This window comes from Salmo trutta, chromosome 40, assembly GCF_901001165.1.
Source record: "Salmo trutta chromosome 40, fSalTru1.1, whole genome shotgun sequence".
Lineage (NCBI taxonomy): Eukaryota > Metazoa > Chordata > Actinopteri > Salmoniformes > Salmonidae > Salmo > Salmo trutta.
This window is the reverse complement of record NC_042996.1, coordinates 22,656,880-22,677,905: the sequence shown is the minus strand read 5'-3', so window position 1 is coordinate 22,677,905 and position 21,026 is coordinate 22,656,880. Positions and strand designations below refer to the sequence as shown.

The window sequence follows — 21,026 nt, the reverse complement described above, 5'->3', positions numbered from 1 at the left end:
AGCTAATTAAAAACATTGACAGGTCAGGGAATCAGTCTCAAGATCATTCATCAGTGATTTAAAAATACCAAATCTGGAGAAGTTCGTCCACTTTAAAAAGTATTTTGTAAGGTGTTCCAAGACGATGGCACAGAGTACATAAAAGCACTTTTACCAAATTAATTTTTGTCAAATTAACAAAATTGTATTTTGTTGATTTTATACACTGCTCAAAAAAATAAAGGGAACACTAAAATAACACATCCTAGATCTGAATGAATGAAATAATCTTATTAAATACTTTTTTCTTTACATAGTTGAATGTGCTGACAACAAAATCACACAAAAATAATCAATGGAAATACAATTTATCAACCCATGGAGGTCTGGATTTGGAGTCACACTCAAAATTAAAAGTGGAAAACCACACTACAGGCTGATCCAACTTTGATGTAATGTCCTTAAAACAAGTCAAAATGAGGTTCAGTAGTGTGTGTGGCCTCCACGTGCCTGTATGACCTCCCTACAACGCCTGGGCATGCTCCTGATGAGGTGGCGGATGGTCTCCTAAGGGATCTCCTCCCAGACCTGGACTAAAGCATCCGCCAACTCCTGGACAGTCTGTGGTGCAACGTGACGTTGGTGGATGGAGCGAGACATTATGACCCAGATGTGCTCAATTGGATTCAGGTCTGGGGAACGGGCGGTCCATAGCATCAATGCCTTCCTCTTGCAGGAACTGCTGACACACTCCAGCCACATGAGGTCTAGCATTAGGAGGAACCCAGGGCCAACCGCACCAGCATATAGTCTCACAAGGGGTCTGAGGATCTCATCTCGGTACCTAATGGCAGTCAGGCAACCTCTGGCGAGCACATGGAGGGCTGTGCGGCCCCCCAAAGAAAAGCCACCCCACACCATGACTGACCCACCGCCATACCGGTCATGCTGGAGGATGCTGCAAGCAGCAGAACGTTCTCCACGGCGTCTCCAGACTCTGTCACGTCTGTCACGTGCTCAGTGTGAACCTGCTTTTATCTGTGAAGAGCACAGGGCGCCAGTGGCGAATTTGCCAATCTTGGTGTTCTCTGGCAAATGCCAAACGTCCTGCACGGTGTTGGGCTGTAAGCACAACCCCCACCTGTGGACGTCGGGCCCTCATACCACCCTCATGGAGTCTGTTTATGACCGTTTGAGCAGACACATGCACATTTGTGGCCTGCTGGAGGTCATTTTGCAGGGCTCTGGCAGTGCTCCTCCTGCTCCTCCTTGCACAAAGGCGGAGGTAGGGGTCCTGCTGCTGTATTGTTGCCCTCCTACGGCCTCCTCCACGTCTCCTGACGTACTGGCCTGTCTCCTGGTAGCACCTCCATGCTCTGGACACTACGCTGACAGACACAGCAAACCTTCTTGCCACAGCTCGTATTGATGTGCCATCCTGGATGAGCTGCACTACCTGAGCCACTTGTGTGGGTTGTAGACTCCGTCTCATGCTACCACTAGAGTGAAAGCACCGCCAGCATTCAAAAGTGACCAAAACATCAGCCAGGAAACATAGGAACTGAGAAGTGGTCTGTGGTTACCACCTGCAGAGCCACTCCTTTATTGGGGGTGTCTTGCTAATTGCCTATAATTTCCACCTGTTGTCTATTCCATTTGCACAACAGCATGTGAAATTTATTGTCAATCAGTGTTGCTTCCTACGTGGACAGTTTGATTTCACAGAAGTGTGATTGACTTGGAGTTACATTGTGTTGTTTAAGTGTTCCCTTTATTTTTTGGAGCAGTGTATATAACCACATCCCAACCTCATTTAGCATGATCTATCAATTATGGCATAATTCTACTATTTGTATTAATTTGCATCACTGTCAATGACATACTTTTATTTTGAAGGCTAACCGCAAAGTCCACTATTGTGGCTAATCCTTATTGTGGCTAGCTTCATATAGATGGATCCAACCACCATTAATCAATTAAGAACTGTCTTATAAATTAGGGTTATTTTAGATGACACCTAGCTATATAGTTAGCTAGCTAACTATAAAGCTACTGAAACAGATGTTGTTTTGCTATGTTTTTGGGGAAGAACATTGTTTGCATCCATGAGCTAGCTAGCTTTTTTTATGACCAGCACTGTAGGTGCGCGAGACAACTTTACCAGCATCATAGCATACGTAACGATGAATCGTTGTGACATATGAAATACAAGTGACAGTGTAATCAATGTATAACAACTACGTAAAAGAGTTATGAACACGTTAAATTATGCAGTCATATTCAGGTCCTGATTGGTCAACAAGCTTATTTGACATGTCAAATAGTGTTATTTCACATTAAATAACACTATTTGACGTGCATCTTTTTTGACACGCAAAGACCCAAACGGAATTTTATAGAAATCCTGGTTGAGAAGGAAACGACTGAACAAATGAACAACGAAACAGCACAGCAAGTAGGTGAAAGAAATAGGTTTTGATTATGTTTTACTGGTAATGGGGACATACGTAAATGCCAACAAAATAACTTTTTGGTCAGTGTGGGGTGTGTGCGTGTGTGTGTAACCTTTATTTAACTAGGCAAGTCAGTTAAGAACAAATTCTTCCTATGGGACTCCCAATCACGGCCGGATGTGATACAGCCTGGATTCGAACCAGGGACTGTAGTGACAGCTCTTGCACTGAGATGCAGTGCCTTAGACCATTGCGTCCGTGTGTGTTAACTATTTAACTACTAAAATGCTTAAAAAGGCTGCTAAAATTTTGGCAAGGAAAATATTGGATATCGGTATCGGCGCATCACTAACACTAATTAATTCAGTCTCCTCAACTTGCTCAACAGCCACACCATTCATTACCAGGTTCAGCTGAGGTCTAGAACTTAGGGAATGATGTGTACCAAATACAATGTCCATAGGTTTTAGAGATGTTCAGGATCAGTTTATTACTGGTCCCTAGGGTAGTCCCCGACCCCAAAGAATCTTGGTTGCCCAAAAGTCATCCAGTTCTTTCAACCAATTGATTGGTCAAAATGTTTGAATCCATTGTTCCATATATAGACAGACACACAGTTTGAATAAAACCAACTAAATAAGCACTGAGCTTGTCTGATTCTCCCAGCACACTGTTTGACTAAATAATGAAGACACACAAATGACTCAAGAAAGAGCCCGATGGTCACACTGTAAAAACAAATGACAGCGAGTGCCTGTGTGACTGGCACACTTTGTTTCGCTCTCCTCCCTACTGCAGCAAAAAGGCACCACAGCACAGCGTGTTTATTGTGCCATCTGTGCTGAACCTGCAACATCACTTGTTTCTGAGTGAAAAGTTCTGTTACAGAAATCGCTAATTTGTTTACAAAAAAATATTCCCTACTCCCTCAACCCTTGCTCTCTTTATGTGAAACATGTACGTGTCACATGCATGTGACCAATAGGGCCTGACCTACAGCATATCACAATCACATCAAATTGGTTATAACAAACTCCGAACACAGTAATGTCGACAGCAAAATGGAAGCAGAGGACGTGAAAAAGAAACTCGAAATGGGCAAATGTTTACTGGTTGCTCAGGAGAGAAAGGGGAAGTAAAATCTGTGGAAGACATTTGACTTAGTTGTGGAACCTGCTGGAGATCAACAAAAAAGGAGGGTATAGGAGCAAGAGTTGCACGAGTATTGGGTGCCAAACAGTTGCTGTTAGATTACAATATAATTTTTCCTGACCATTTGGAACAGTGTAAACACTAAATAAATAAGGGTACCAGAGAGTCTGTTCTAATAAATACAAATAAAAATATATTTAAAGAATTTATTACAGCAGACTAAAAACAGGTGCATGCATTTGTGAATTGGGTTTATTTATTGTTTAGGTTCATTGTTCAAAGCGCCCTTGTTATTTAATTTTTTGTAAAATTAACGCTTGATTGTGTTTCAAAGCATAAATGTCTGGTATGCTGTGTGACCCTAAATAAATGAAAAGTAATACCAGTCTGTTCCCCCCCTCCCCAAAAATATTTTAAAGCCTTTATTACAGCATAGCAAAGATTAAAAACAGCCAAATCTGTGAAATTGCTTTATCCAACATTTTGCCGATGCATGAGGCTTGGTGCTCACGGAATCAGTAGGCTATTAAACAAACACTCACAGGCAACATAAGCAAGATCCGTCTTATTTCTGTACATGCAGTATATATGGATGATTTATAAACCCATGCACATTTAACAGTTAGGCTATTGATTATAGACCCAATTAAATTGGGGTTTCCCCTCCCCTCAATTTTCTTAGACAATTAGGCTAAGACAATGGCTGTTTCCTCGTCTCTGCTGCTGCTTCCTCCACCACATTGTTCTCAATCACAATATGTTGGTTAACTTTGCTATTATGCACATAGCAACATAGGGAAAGGCGCCAATTCTACAGTGCACTGAAGATTATGCAGCGACTGTATCCAATGCGGGACAAAGTGCATTTGTTATAAAATAATATTTGATTTATTAGTGTTGCACAATCATTTTTTACATAAAATAACCATATACAATTTCAGTATTACATCATCTTAGAGTGATGGACTGTGCCATCTGCAATGGATTAGTCCACTGAGACAGGCGCGAATCAGACAAGTGTCTTGTGCACCATGAACAAAAATAATGAATTGCGACTGCTCAACTAAAGAAATCTCGGTCGACCAACAGCCTATGGACCAAACAATCGACCAGTAAACTAAACATGGTCAGCCCTACTGACCACCCATTCTAAAACGGACTTGTTTCGGGTTGCAGTGATTTCACTAGCTGGGGTTGCTGACGTGTACAGGGTTGAATCATCAGCATACATTGACATTAAACAAAGCCTATATGTCCGTGGCAGGTCATTGGTAAAAACAGAAAAGAGTAGAGGGCCAAGGGAGCTGCCCTGCGGTACACCAAGCTTCCATTAAAGAAAACCCTCTGTGTTCTATCAGATAGATTGCCATATCGTGGATTCAGAGCTGAGGTTAAAAAGCTATAACACAAGGTTTTTCAACAACAGGTTATGGTCAATAATATTAAAGGCTGCAGTGAAATCTAACAGTACAGCTCCCACAGTCTTATTATCGAGGTCATTTGTGTCATGTTGAGTGCCCTTCTCTATAAGAATGCTGAAAGTCTGTTGTTAATTTGTTTACAGAGAAATAGCATTGTATTTGTCAAATACAATTTTTTTCTAACAGTTTGCTAAGAGCTGGCAGTAAGCTGATAGGTTGACTCTAAGAACAAGCAAAGGCTGCTTTACCATTCTCGGGACGCTTTACCATTCTTGACTTTGTCTTCCCTCCAGGCCTGAGGACAAACACTTTCCTCTAGGCTCAGATTAAAAGATATGACAGATAGGAGTGGCTATAGAGTCAGTTACCATCCTCACTAGCTTTCCAGTTAAGTTGTCAATGCCAAGAGGTTTGTCATTATTGAGCAAAAAAAATAATCCACCATCACAAAATTCAAACTTACAATGCTTTTCTTTCATTATTTGTTTTTTTCCCCTGTATGAATAAGATGGCTCACTGTTCATAGTTGGAATTTCCTGCCTAAGTTTGCTAACTTTGCCAATGATGTAATCATTAAAATAATTGGCAACATCAAATAGCTTATTCATCACAAAACTATCTGATTCGATGAAAGATTCAGATGAATGTCTTTCTGGACATAATTTTATTTAAAGTACTCCAAAGTTTTCCATCTTTCTTTAAATCATTGATATTGGCTTCATAATACAGTTTCTTCCTGTTGTTGTTTAGTCACATCATTTCTCAATATAAAGTCAACCATTCAGATGTGCAGCCAGACTGATTAGCCACTCGGTTTGCCCCTGTCAGGTGTCAGTGTGCAGCAGTAGGACGGAGTCAGGTGCAGGACACAGAACTGAGTAAAATACGTACTTTACTCGAAAAGAAACAACAATAATTTCCACGCAGGGAAAAACACACCAGCGCTCAGAAGTCTAGAACACTAAACAAAGAACAAACACGCACAAAACCATGTGGGAACCAGAGGGTTATATAGGGAATAAATTATAACGTAATGGGAACCAGGTGTGTATAATCAAGACAAAACAAAAATGGAAAAAGAAACGTAGATCGGTGGTAGCTAGAAAGCCGGTGACGTCGGCCGCCGAACGAACAAGGAGAGGCATCAACTTCGGCGGAAGTCGTGACAGCCCCATCTCTTTCAACCATACAGTTTTTCAATTCCTCATCAATCCATGGAGCCTTAGTTTCTAACAGACAGTTTCTTAACAGGTGCATATTTATCAATAATTGGAAGAAGCAATTTCATAAATTCAGTGCAGCGTCTGGATGCTGCTTATTAAATCACCAACAAGACCAACAAATATTTTTAACATCATCCACATAAGCAAAATCTTTTGTATGATCTATTTGCAGTAAGTAAGCCAGTCAGATGTGCAGCCAGACTTATCAGCCACTCCTTTTGCCCCATCTCTTTCAACCATACAGTTTTTCAATTCCTCATCAATCCATGGAGCCTTAACAGTTCTAACAGACAGTTTCTTAACAGGTGCATGTTTATCAATAATTGGAAGAAGCAATTTCATAAATCATCAAGTGCAGCATCTGGATGCTCCTCATTAATCACATCAGACCAACAAATATTTTTAACATCACCCACATAAGAGTCACAGCAAAATCTTTTGTATGATTTCTTATACAGTATTTTAGGCCCAGCTTTTGGAACCTTGACTTTCCTGGATATAGCCAATGGTGTATCAGTGAGTATCCAATGGGTACGGATACAGCTTTAGAACAAAGTTTTAAAGTATTAAAAATATGATCAATACATGTGGATGATCTTGTTCCTGTAGTGTTTGTAAACACCCTGGTAGGTTGATTAATAACCTGAACCATATTACAGGCACTGGTTACAGTTATAAGCTTCCTCGAGCAGACAGCTTGAAGAAAACCAGTCAATATTCAGGTCCCCAAGAAAGAAGACCTCTCTGTTTATATCACATACCATCAAGCATTTCATTCACATTATCTAGATACTGACTGTTAGCACTTGGTTGCCTATAGCAACACCATAAAAGAATAGCGCTGAATTAAAAAAAAGTTTTAACTCATTACTGATAAGGCATAATGCCTAAATAAGAACATTTCGACAGAGGGATTAATGACATCGTTTTGCACTTTGGAAAGGTATCTGAAAGGGCCAATACAACATAGTGATTCCAGTAAACTTGTAGATACTATCACCATGGTGACTGCTATCCAGGAGGTGACAGGGGAATGTGTGTGTGCGTGCCAGCTTACATATACCCTCTCCTCCCCCACCTTTAAAATGAAATGAATGCTAGGTTGTAATAATTACAGTATTATTATTATTGTATTACTAATAATAACACGTATGTTACAGGCATGTGTGTGTGTGTGTGTGTGTGTGTGTGTGTGTGTGTGTGTGTGTTCATACTTGCGCATGTGAGCATGCATGCGTGTGGTTTGAAATGAGGCCAAGAGTAGCACTCTGATGTGAGCAGGCCGTGCAGTGAAGAGCGTGGAGCACTCACAGTGGGTTGCCAGATTGGCCTTTGTTAATTATTTTAATTCCAGCTCATCACAGCTCTCTTCAACTGGCAAATCCTATTATAAAGACATATACATTTGAAGAGATGCCGAGAAATTGCTTTCAGGCAGCTGATCTGAGCTTGAAGCAAGAAGATAGATTCTTCAAAAGTGCATGTAATGTTTTGAAAGCGAGACTAAAGAAATGCACAATATATGAAGTTTGTGCACGTGTGTGTATGTGTTGCAGGCGCATAACTTGTGGGGTGTGTGGGGGGGTCATGACCCTCCCATTATTTGAAACTGGTCCACCCCAAATAAAATACTATGAAGAATTTAAAGTATTGGAAATAATTGATGATTAGAACACATTAGTCAAAAGCCACAAAATACACTTGAATGGATTTCTGCAAATATGTAAACACCATGGGAGTTGGCTAGCTTGCTAGCTACTTCCAGACACAAATGAGAGAACACCTCATTCTGGCCATTTTACTCGCCGAAGCAGAGCTGGTTAGGCTGTTTACATGTTACCAAGAGCGTTCTTGACTAACTTACTAACTAACTTAATTTTTTTGCCTACGTTTACTGACACCGGTTATATTCATCAGGTGTTGCATGTTTGTAAATTCATCAGCTGTTCTGAGCTCTGTCACACAGACAAGAGTGCTCTGAAATCTGAGTAGATAGCCAGAGCCACAATAAAACAAAGTAGTTAAAACGCTGTCAGTTCCACTTTAAACTTTAGGTCACCAGTTACTCTGTGTGCTAAACCTTAAATGTTTTTGCAATGGGAAGTAATAGTTGTACATTTCGATTGGGAAATGCTTAATGGTTGGCTAATTATGTCTAAGTTTATAGACTGCTTATCCAAATAAAATCATGCTGTGTGTGACTGCTGTCTTTGCCAAAAAGTTCCCAGAACGGCCTGCCCTGAGAAGGAAATGCGCCCTGTGTGAAAAATGCTTTTTTTTTTTTTTTAAGAGTTTTCATTCTCAAAATCACACATTTGTTTTTATAGTACAAAGGCACAAATTTGATGCTCTAAGTCCACAACAATGCTTAAACCATACCAATCTGATTGGGTGTGCCTGTTAGGGCCTGGCTCCCCAGTGGTTGGACCTGTGTCCACCCAGGCCCATCCATGTCTACGCCCCTGATGCAAACAGCGCATGATAACAATTGCGCATCACAAATAGCCAAGTAATCAACACTTCGGACTAACCTTTTTCAATACCTGGTTTGCATACCCATTGTTGCCTTAGTTAGCATTTACTGGTAGATATCATTAGTTGAAATGTCTTTCCTATCCTACCGGCTACTGATGTCATTCTTCTGTGAGCTGCTCTATGCCAAAACCAGTAGAGCGCTGCACACTCCTGCTGCCTGCAGATGATATTCCGCTGAAACTAGGCTGTGTGCAGCGCACATGTGAATATATTTCACGTGCTCTGGGATTGTGTAGGCTACTTGTGCATTATCTCTCTATTGTACTACATAGATGATAAGTCGTATACCTCCACTATAATACTTAGATACGCATCAGTATACACATTTTTCTCAGTGGGCAAAGTGAGAATAGGTACAGTACCTTTGTATACCCTCCACTATACACTGGCCCTTTGTGTTTTACAAAGAATGCACTCTCCTACATTAGTGTGCTGGTATTATGGTTGCTGTCCTTTCAGAATCACAAACCTGTCACACACTGAAGACCTACCTATAGGTTCACCACTGTACTAACCTGTCACACACTGAAGGCCTATAGATTCACCACTGTACTAACCTGTCACACACCGAAGGCCTATAGATTCACCACTGTACTAACCTGTCACACACTGAAGACCTACCTATAGGTTCACCACTGTACTAACCTGTCACACACTGAAGGTTCACCACTGTACTAACCTGTCACACACTGAAGGTTCACCACTGTACTAACCTGTCACACACTGAAGACCTATAGGTTCACCACTGTACTAACCTGTCACACACTGAAGACCTATAGGTTCACCACTGTACTAACCTGTCACTCACTGAAGACCTATAGGTTCACCACTGAGAAAACATGTCTATAATAGATATAAAGGCTGTTGATATTAATGTTTCAAGAAAGGAGTGTATATATATATATTTGGTCTGGCGAAGCGGTTTTATGCGCTGACTGAATGGAAGTTGACAATCATGATACTCCGCTGGTCTTGGGAAGAAATTACAAGTCCTCACTGTCATGAGACCAGTCTTGACTACTACAACACTGTCATGACACCCCCCCCCGTCCCCGTCCCCCCTGCAAGTTACGTGCCTGGCACACACGCACACTCACTACATATACAGTATTATGCATTTCTTTAGTCAAAACTTCACTTGCACTTTCAAAGAATCTGTCGTACAACAAACCCAGTCAGAGGCAGCCTGCATGTCACAGACTCTGAGCAGGAGCAGAAACCTATACTCATTACTTAGCCTATGTTCAGAAAACAAATGTGAAGGACAGAATTGTGGGGGGAAAGCACTCATGTTTATGAAATCTTATAATCATTGTAAGAATACTTCCAGAACCACCTTTAGATGTATTTTGTTACCCTAGTCTTTATTGATAGAGATGCATGTGACATTGTATCAAGAGTGGACTAATGAACAAATACCAGAAGATAGCTTGAGTGGATTTTTCCTTTAACCAAACTATAGTCAAACAAACAGGACGAGGGTTGTGACATAGTGTATGTGAAGAAGAGAGAAAGGCATAAACGAGCAGAATTCTAGTAATGAGCATCAGCGTGTGTGTGTGTGTGTGTGTGTGTGTGTGTGTGTGTGTGTGTGTGTGTGTGTGTGTGTGTGTGTGTGTGTGTGTGTAAACATCTCAGTCGAGAACATGAGCTCACACCTGCTGTTAACAGGAAACCCCACCATGAGGGAGTGGTGTTGAAAAGCACACACACAGACATACCTCCACCCTCAATGCATGTTCCCAACAGCCTTGTTACTTCAGTGCTCTGAGACTTGTGTCATGCATTTCAATTAGTGAGTGATTTCCCTCCTACAGTAAAACTCCAGGTGATTTTTGTTCCCCAGATACACAGAGACCTGAGATAGCAGCAGACTGTTCAAACCCAGTAACCTAGAGAAAGTGGGTTTGTAGGCTGTCATTTGAAAACTGGCAATTATGCATCAGCTGTGAGGAGTGTGGTCACATACAGTGCCTTCAGAAAGTATTCATACCCCTTAACTTATTCCATATTTTATTGTGTTGCAGCCGGAATTCAAAATTGATTAAAATGTATTTTTTTTTCCCCTCACCCACAATTCTTTTTCCCCTCACACACAATACCGCACAATGACAAAAAAGTGAAAAAATGTTTTTAGAAACTTTTGCAAATGTATTGAAAATGAAATACAGACATCTAATTTACTTAAGTATTCACACCCGAGTCAATACTTCGTAGAAGCACCTATGGCAGCAATTACAGCTGTGGGTCTTTCTGGGTACGTCTGGGTAAGTCCATACCTGGATTTTGCAACATTTGCCCATTATTGTTTTCAAAATTTGTCAAGCTCTGTCAAATTGGTTGCTGATCATTGCTAGACAACTATTTTCAGGTCTTGCCATAGATTTTCAAGCAGCGTTAACTCAAAACTGTAATTCGGCCACTCAGGAAAATACTGTCTTCTTGGTAAGCAACTCCAGTGTAGATTTGGCCTTGTGTGTTAGGTAGGTTATTGTCCTGCTGAAACCTGAATTAATCTGGTGGAAAGCAGACTGAACCAGGTTTTCCTCAAGGATTTTGCTTTTGCTTAGCTCCATTACTTTTGTTTTTTTATCCTGAAAAATGCTTGTAACAAGCATACCCATAACATGATGCAGCCACCACTATGCTTAAAAATATGGAGAGTGGCACTCCGTAATGTGTTGTATTGGAGTACAAACATAAGAGACTTTGTAATCTGGACAAAAAGTGAATTGCTTTGCCACATTTTTGAAGTATTACTTTAGTGCCTTGTTGCAAACAGGATGCATGTTTGGGAATATTTTTATTCTGTACAGGCTTCCTTCTTTTCACTCTGTCAGTTAGGTTAGTATTGCGGAGTAACTACATTGTTGTTGATCCATTCTCAGTTTTGTTCTATCACAGCCATTAAACTGTTTTAAAGTCACCATTGGTGAAATCCCCTAGAGGTTTCCTTCCTCTCCGGCAAGTGAGTTAGAAAGGACGCCTGCATCTTTGTAGTGACTGGGTGTAGTGACTGGTGATACACCATCCAAAGTCTAATAAATAACTTCACCAAGCTCAAAAGGAATATTGGATGTCTGCTTTATTTATATCCATCTACCAATCGTTGCCCTTCTTTGGGAGGCATTGGAAAACCTCCCTGGCCTGTGTGGTGTAATCTGTTTTTGAAATTCACTGCTCGACTGAGGGACCTTACAGATAATTGTATGTGTGGGGTACAGAGATGAGGTAGTCATTCAGAAATCATGCTAAATTATTACAGCACAGTCCAAACAACTTGTTATGTGACTTGTTAAGCACATTTTTACTCCTGAACGTATTTAGGCTTACATAACAAAGGGGTTGAATACTTATTGACTCAAGACATTTCAGCTTTTCATTTATTATTCATTTGTAAAATATTCTGAAAATAAAATTCACCTGTGACATTATGGGGTACTGTGTGTAGATCAGTGACACAAAATCTCAATTTAACCCATTTTAAATTCAGGCTGTAACAACAAAATGTGGAAATAGTCAAAGGGTGTGAGGACTTTCTGAAGGCTCTATATCACCGTATATATGGGAGAAAGTGTGTTTATTGGTAGTTTTTGACAATGAACTGGGACATGTGTCAATAATAATACACATTTCATGGACATCCCACACTGTCTTGTGTGCCAAAGACTGATATGTCGACAATAAATATGCACAAGTAATTGTATGTGTGGATGTAAATATTTCAGAGTAAATGACAGGTGAGTGACAGCCATGAGAAGTAGATCAGGGGTCAGGGTTAAAGTGATGGTGTAAAATGGTAAACCAGTTAGAATTGTGTGTGGGTGTAAATTCTAGAATGATCAGGTGAGTGAATGCCATAAGAACTGGGTCAGGGTTAGCCTGCGTATACAATCAATTATATTTTGTTGCCAATTACGCCATTTAGCAGAAATTTTTATCCAAAGCGACTTACAGTCATGCACGTATACCTTTAACATACAGGTGGTCCCGAGAATTAAACCCACTCTCCTGGTGCCATGCTCTACCAACTGAGCTACAAAGGACCATACTGTCTATGGGTTTGAGATGTGAGTGTAGTGATGTTGTATAGCATGGAGGCTGGAGGTTAGAGTGAAACCGTATAATAGGGGTCAGAGGTTAGAGTTAATTGGTTTAAAAATGGAGGAACAGAGTTACTCACACGAGAGGTTTCTTCATGCGGCTGCCCAGCGATCCCACCACCTCTCCCAATGTACAGAACGCCTGTCCAAGGAAGTCCTACAGAAACAGAGATACGAGTTTATATATTTGGACACATTCTGGTGAAGTGGAAGATATAGGAGAGAGACACACACACACACACACACACAAATATGTCAATGTTGGGGGGGGTGGAGGGAGGGAGAACCCTTGTGATTATTTTAGCCAGTGCCTGGAAAAACAAAAACACTTCATAATGGAATCTCACTGTGGTCTCCTCTGACCACAATGTCTAGTATAATCAGTGTGTGTTGTATAATCCCTACACGCTTTATAGCCCAGTTATTTCCAGCGTGCTCCAGCAGCAAGACCTGGGTTCAAATACGATTTGAAATATTTTAAAGCATTTGCTCTAGCCTGCCTGGGTTAGCAAAATGGTCAGTTTATCAGTTTCAGGACTATTCTATTGATTCCATTGAGCCAAGAAAACTCAAATCAAGCCTAGACAAAGTATTTGAAGAGACTTCAAATAGTATTTCCACCCAGCTCCACTAGCACACCTGCTCTGCTTGCTTGTCCGCCTGCCTGTCTATCTGCCTCTCACATGTTAACACAGTAAAGGTTTATCTCCAGTGGAATTCCCCAGAGGGATGGCCAGGGCTGGCTAAACAGCCTCTAAAAACAGCCAAGTGTGTCATTTCCAGTCTGAGATGATTGATTTCACCCCATTTTTATGCCTGATCAAGGAAGGGAGAAAAGGAGAGAGCGGGGGCAGAGGGACGGAGAGAGAGAGGGATAGGGAGAGAGAATTATGTTGTGTCCAGCGTGAACGTCTGTGAAATTGGGGGAGACAGTTCCACAACGGAGGACCACTGAGAAAAGCCTTGTGACTAAGAGTGTGTGTGTGTGTGTGTGTGTGTGTGTGTGTGTGTGTGTGTGTGTGTGTGTGTGTATGTGTATATATATATATATATATATATATGTGTGTGCTAGTGTCCCTGGTTGTAACTGCAACGTTAATGCAACGTGTTTTAAACAAACAGGACAGGCGGTGGACCAGGGGATATGGGCTTTAATATAGCGTTGCTATAGTACCAACACCAACAGATGGAGGAGCATCTCTTGTACTCCCCACATTGAACTGTGTTTGCCATCCACCAAATCATTGTGGAAAAATTGCATTTATTTTCCAAGACTGCATACTATTGATGGCAAAGGTGATTGGCCCACATCACAGTGACCACTCCCCCTTTTATCCTTTCACCATGGAAAATATTACACACCGCTCACTATGGGCACATTGTTAGAAAACTAGTCTAAAACATTACCCAACAGATTATCAACAACATTAGTCAGATAATGGTAAATACAGCTATGCATGACACATGCCATGTGACAAGCCAACATATGAAGCCTGTCCAAATAACGGAAAAGGTCAAACATGTAATAATTCATTCTCATGTTCTCATTGTTTGTGTCTCTCTAATGACCTTTATCCTTAAGCGGGTGTTTTCCAAACAAAGTCTAACCGGAAAATGTGATTTCTCTGCAATGTGGGCAGACTAGTTTTCCCAAATTGCCAAAGCAAATACAGGAGAGAGCAAATGGTGAAATATGACTAAGATAAGATAGGACAGGGAAAGAAATGCTATATGAATATTGTCAATCCTAGTATAAAGCGATAGGAGGAACATTAACATTTTGCTAACAGCAGGCTGAGCTTTTGGTAGCCCGGGTATCCTGGAAGGATATTAACCTCATTCCGTCAGTAGAGGACGCCTGGTTATTCTTTTAAAAGTGCTTTCCTCACCATCTTAAATAAGCATGCCCCATTAAAAAAAATGGAACCAGGAACAGATTTTGCCCTTGGTTCACTCCAGACCTGACTGCCCTTGACCAGCACAAAAACATCCTGTGGAGTACTGCAATAGCATCGAATAGTCCCCGCAATATGCAACTTTTCGGCAAAGTAAGAAACCAATATACACAGGCAGTTAGGAAAGCTAAGGCTAGCTTTTTCAATAAGCATTTTTCCACGACTGGTCATGCTTGTCACCTGGCTACCCCTACCCCAGTCAACAGCCCTGCACCCCCCACAGCAACTTTCCCAAGCCTCCCCCATTTCTCCTTCACCCAAATCCAGATTGCTGATGTTCTGAAAGAGCTGCAAAACCTGGACCCTCTCTTTCTAAATATATCTGCCGAAATTGTTGTAACCCTTATTACTAGCCTGTTTAACCTCTCTTTTGTATCGTCTGAGATCCCCAAAGATTGGAAAACTGCCGCGGTCATCCCCCTCTTCAATAGGGGAGACACTCTAGACCCAAACTGTTATAGACCTATATCTATTCTACCCTGCCTTTCTAAGGTTTTCAAAAGCCAAGTTAACAAACAGATCACCGACCATTTCGAATCCCACCGTACCTTCTCCGCTATGCAATCTGGTTTCCGAGCGGGTCATGGGTGCACCTCAGCCACGCTCAAGGTCCTAAATGATATCATAACCGCCATCGATAAGAGACAATACCGTGCAGCTGTATTCATCGACCTGGCCAAGGCTTTCGACTCTGTCAATCACCACATTCTTATCGGCAGACTCAAGAGCCTTGGTTTCTCAAATGACTGCCTCGCCTGGTTCACCAACTACTTCTCAGACAGAGTTCAGTGTGTCAAATCGGAGGGCCTGTTGTCCGGACCTCTTGAAGTCTATGGGGGTGCCACAGGGTTCAATTCTCGGGCTGAATCTTTTCTCTGTATACATTAATGATGCCGCTCTTGCTGCTGGTGTGTCTCTGATCCACCTCTACGCAGACAACACCATTCTGTATACTTCTGGCCCTTCTTTGGACAATGTGTTAACTAACCTCCAGACGAGCTTCAATGCCATACAACTCTCCTTCCGTGGCCTCCAACTGCTCTTAAATACAAGTCAAACTAAATGCATGCTCTTCAACCGATCGCTGCCTGCACCTGCCCGCCCATCCAGCATCACTACTCTGGACGGTTCTGACTTAGAATATGTGGACATCTACAAATACCTAGGTGTCTGGTTAGACTGTAAACTCTCCTTCCAGACTCACATTAAGCATCTCCAATCCAAAATTAAATCTAGAATCGGCTTCCTATTTTGCAACAAAGCATCCTTCACTCATGCTGCCAAACAGCCTCGTAAAACTGACTATCCTACCGATCCCTGACTTCGGCAATGTCATTTACAAAATAGCCTCCAACACTCTACTCAGCAAATTGGATGCAGTCTATCACAGTGCCATCCATTTTGTCACCAAAGCCCCATATACTACCCACCACTGCGACCTGTATGCTCTCGTTGGCTGGCCCTCGCTTCATATTCGTCACCAAACCCACTGGCTCGAGGTCATCTATAAGTCTTTACTAGGTAAATCCCCGCCTTATCTCAGCTCACTGGTCACCATAGCAGCACCCACCCATAGCACGCGCTCCAGCATGTATATTTCACTGGTCACCCCCAAAGCCAATTCCTCTTTGGCTGCCTTTCCTTCCAGTTCTCTGTTGCCAATGACTGGAATGAATTGCAAAAATCAGTGAAGCTGGAGACTCATATCTCTCTCACTTTAAGCACCAGCTGTCAGAGTAGCTCACAGATCACTGCACCTGTCACGTCCTGACCATGGTAAGCTGTTATTTTCTATGGTAGAGTAGGTCCGGGCATGACAGGGGGGTTGTTCTAGTTTTTGTATTTCTATGTTGGGTTGTTCTAGTTTTTGTGTTTCTATGTTGGGTTGTTCTAGTTTTTGTATTTCTATGTTGGGTTGTTCTAGTTTTTGTATTTCTATGTTGTGCTTTGTTTGAGATGATCTCCAATTAGAGGCAGCTGGTCATCGTTGTCTCTAATTGGAGGTATATTTAAGTTGGTGTTTGTCCCACCTGGGTTTGTGGGAGATTATTTTTGAGTAGTGTATGTTTCACCTCTGCGTCACGGTTTGTTGTTTTGTTCTTTAGTTTATGTATTGCATAGTTTCACAGTGTAAATAAAATGTGGAACGACACACGCTGCACTTTGGTCCGCTTCTCCTTACGACAACCGTGACAGCACCTGTACATAGCCCATCTGTAAATAGCCCATCCAACTACCTCATCCACATACTGTAATAATTTTTTTGCTCCTTTGCACCCCAGTATCCCTACTTGCACATTCATCTTCTGCAGATATATCACTCCAGTGTTTAATTGTAATTACTTCGCTACTATGGCCTATTTATTGCCTTACCTCCCTTATCTTACCTCATTTGCACACACAGTATATAGATTTTTCTTTTGTGTTATTTAACTGGCATTGTCATTCTGAAACAGAGAAGGGCCTTCCCCAAACTGGTGCCGCAAAGTTGGAAGCACAGAGTCTTCTAGAATGTCATTGTATGCTGTAGCATTAAGATTTCCCTTCAATAAACTTTACAGTTAGCACTATGCATTGAGGCAGGTAGCGTTCTCCGGGCATCCGCCAAACCCAGATTCGTCCATTGGACTGCCAGAGAACACATTTCCACTGCTCCAGAGTCCAATTGCGCCTAGCTTTACACTACTCCAGCCAACGCTTGGCATTGCGCACGGTGATCTTAGGCTTGTGTGCGGCTGCTCGGCCATGGAAACCATTTCATGAAGCTCCCGACGAACAGTTATTGTACTGATGTTGCTTCAGAGGCAGTTTGGTAATTGGTAGTGAATGTTGCAACCGAGGACAGATGATTTTTATGTGCTTCAGCACTCGGTGGTCTATGGACATTGCATGGCTGTGTGGTCAGATGACGCAGATGCTAAGCTACAGGAATGTTTTTCTAGCAGAGACTGGAATATGTTCTGGGATTCATCCGATGGCATTGAGGAGTATACGACGAGTCTCCGACTACATCAATAAGTGCATCGATGACATTGTCCCCACAGTAACCGTACATACATACATACCCGAACCAAAAACCATGGATTACAGGCAACATCCACACTGAGCTAAAGGATAGAACTGCTGCTTTCAAGGAGCGGGACACTAACCCGGACGCCCTTAAGAAATCCCACTATGCCCTCCGATGAACCATCAAACAGGCAAAGCATCAATATAGGACCAAGATTGAATCCTACTACACTGGCTCTGACGCTCGTCGGATGTGGCAGGGCTTACAAACTATTACGGACTACAAAAGGGAAACCCAACAGCGAGCTGCCCAGTGACATGAGACTACCAGACGAGCTAAATTAATTCCATGCAAGCAACACGGAAGCCTGCATGAGAGCACCAGCTGTTCCGGACGACTGTGTGATCACGCTCTCTGTAGCCGATGTGAGTAAGACCTTTAAACAGGTCAATATTAACAAGGTCACAGGGCCAGACGGATTACAAGGATGTGTACTCAGAGCATGCGCTGACCAACTGGCAAGTGTCTTCACTGACATTTTCAACATGTCCCTGACAATCTGTAATACCTACATGTTTCAAGCAGACCACCATAGTCCCTGTGCCACAGAACGCCAAGGTAACCTGCCTAAATGACTACCGACCCTTCTGTAGCCATGAAGTGCTTTGAAAGGCTGGTCATGGCTCACATCAACACCATAATCTCAGAAACCCTGGACCCACTCCAATATACCAACAGATCCACAGATGACGCAATCTCTATTGCACTACACAGCTCCCTTTCCCACCTGGACAAAAGGAATACCTATGTGAGAATGCTGTTCATTGACTACAGCTCAGCATTCAACACCATAGTGCCCTCAAAGCTCATCACTAAGCTAAGGACCCTGGGACTAAACACCTCCCTTTGCAACTGGATCCTGGACAACACATCTGGCAACCTGATCTTTAACACGGGAGCCCCTCAGGGGTGCGTGCTTAGTCCCCTCCTTTCATGACTCCAACACCATCATTAAGTTTGCCGACGACACAACAGTGGTAGGCCTGATCACCAACAACGATGAGACAGCCTATAGGGAGGAGGTCAGAAACCTGGCAGTGGGGTCCCTCGAGTCTTCTTGTGTATGATGCTACAAGCTTGGCACACGTGTTTTTGGGAAGATACTCTCATTCTTCTCTGCAAATCCTCTCAAGCTCTGTCAGGTCGGGTGGGGAGCGTCAGGTGTGATAGAGTTGGGCTGGTACGAAATCCTGCACACACGCGACTCTTGCTCTAGGACTATTTCCATTCAACTTATTTGAATTAATACCTGAACAGGTGTCCAAGGCAAAAGTACAGAACTCAAACTCCTTGGGGGGAGCTAGCAGACAGAGACACATTAGTGGAATAGAATGGTGTGCAGAAGAGAGAATGGGACCACATGAATGAGCAATTCCCCGAGCGTGTGACAGGCACAGATAGGGTCCTCGTGGTAAGACTGCATCGTGTAATATACACATCTCTTATTATCGATTTTATAAGACAGATCAGATCAAAATATATCCCATCGGGACGTGTGTGCGCGCGCGCCTGCCTACCGGTCTGCCTGTTTCGGTCTATCTAAATGTAAATAAAATAATATCCTTATAAAAGAAGAATCAGGGTTTATTGTGTGTCAACAAAGACAGACTGATGGCATTGTTACATGAGATTACTGTTTTCATTCACAGCGATGACAATAGACAGGCGAGGGGCAGGGAGGGTAGAGAACACACAGTGCATCACATGGAACTGAGAGCGTGCGTGCAGTTATGCTAAAAACACACTGGCTACCCAGGGGAGGTAACCCCACTATGAAATACTAAACCCAGTCATTACAGAACAGAGATTAACTACTCTAGTAAGGGGGTGCTAATGACAATAGGATGAACCCTCAAAGCGCGCACACACACACACACACACACACAGGGAAAGAAGAGAGACTTACATGTTTTGACAGGTTGGCGCTCTTTGAGTCGACGTCGTACCTGGAGAAGAGAAACACACACTGTTAGAGAGGCATGGCGATGACAGCAGTGCAGCTGGGAGCAGCAGGTGATCTATAGAATGGGACACTCAGACCGCTCAGTAAATGTATAAAGCAATGATGTCACACAGAGTATTAAGTGTTCGTGCTTTTCAATAATTGTATAGTATCCTGAAATGTCGACGTGGATGACTCCCTGGCTGTTTAAGTGTTTGTGTGTGTGCTTGTATCCTTGTACCAATGCGGGTGTCTATCTGTGTCTGTGTGAGCCAGTTCGGGAAGGGGGTTCTTGTCCAACAGGGCTGCAATCAGCTGCAGTAATTTCACAGTCCAGTTCATGCTACACAGCTCCCGAAAATAGGCGTCTATTTTTTAGGTCATATTTGAAAGTTATTTTATGGAGACCAAGCCTCACGTAGTTGAGAGAAAAGCAGTGGTGCAAAGACCCACTACTGTAGCCCCGGTGGTTTTTCTGACAGAGAGAACCATTACATTTAATCCAAACAAACCACCAAGGAGAAAAGGACCAATGCTCGTCAGGCCCTGGTTAAAGATAGTCTGCGGTGTTTCCCCTACATGCTAAATCGTAGCAGTAAAACATTTTCAGTGTAAACTTCAACCATATATAAATTATGTAGAAAAGAAAATGGAGCACTGTATTTTTTTTTAAGAAGATCACATTTGAGAACTAACAATCACCAAAATAAAAACTAGACTCGGGGAGAATCTAAAATTCCCAAAAAGTCATGGCATGGAGACCCCATTGATTTTGCTAGTCATTTAGATAGCATAAAAACAAGGCATAAGCCATGGCAAAATGTGTATAATTACAGGAATTGTGCTTTTAACAACAAAATGGTCCCGTCACTTGTTTTGTTATACAGCTGAGAATATTGAAACATTGAATATCTTTCCGAATCCCACACTGGAGCTTTAACAACACTGCTATACAACATCAGCCATTGAACATAGAATCCATTTAAATCACATATTGGAACATCACCTCCCCACTATCACGTAGGCCTGAAATAGACATAATTCTGTTGACAGAAAACATGATGTATGCCTGAAGGGAAATTGTGTATTCAAACAGGCCAGTGTTTCATCCACTATCATCTCTGTCCATGTTATCTCTACAGGATGGCCTTACTCAATTACATACATCAAACAACCAGTAGGCTCTGATTCTG

General features: G+C 42.2%; 1 protein-coding gene across 2 annotated transcripts in view; it reads right to left on the bottom strand.

Annotated features, from left to right (window-relative positions):
* Window positions 1-21,026, bottom strand: part of LOC115180575 (copine-8) — a 133,689-nt gene that overhangs the window by 62,775 nt on the left and 49,888 nt on the right. For both annotated transcript variants that reach the window (XM_029742762.1, XM_029742763.1), the window contains exons 5-6: window positions 19,798-19,837; window positions 12,947-13,023 (exon numbers count right to left, since the gene is read on the bottom strand). In XM_029742762.1, coding sequence (XP_029598622.1) covers window positions 12,947-13,023; window positions 19,798-19,837 — 117 coding nt within the window. The remainder of the gene's footprint in view (window positions 1-12,946; window positions 13,024-19,797; window positions 19,838-21,026) is intronic.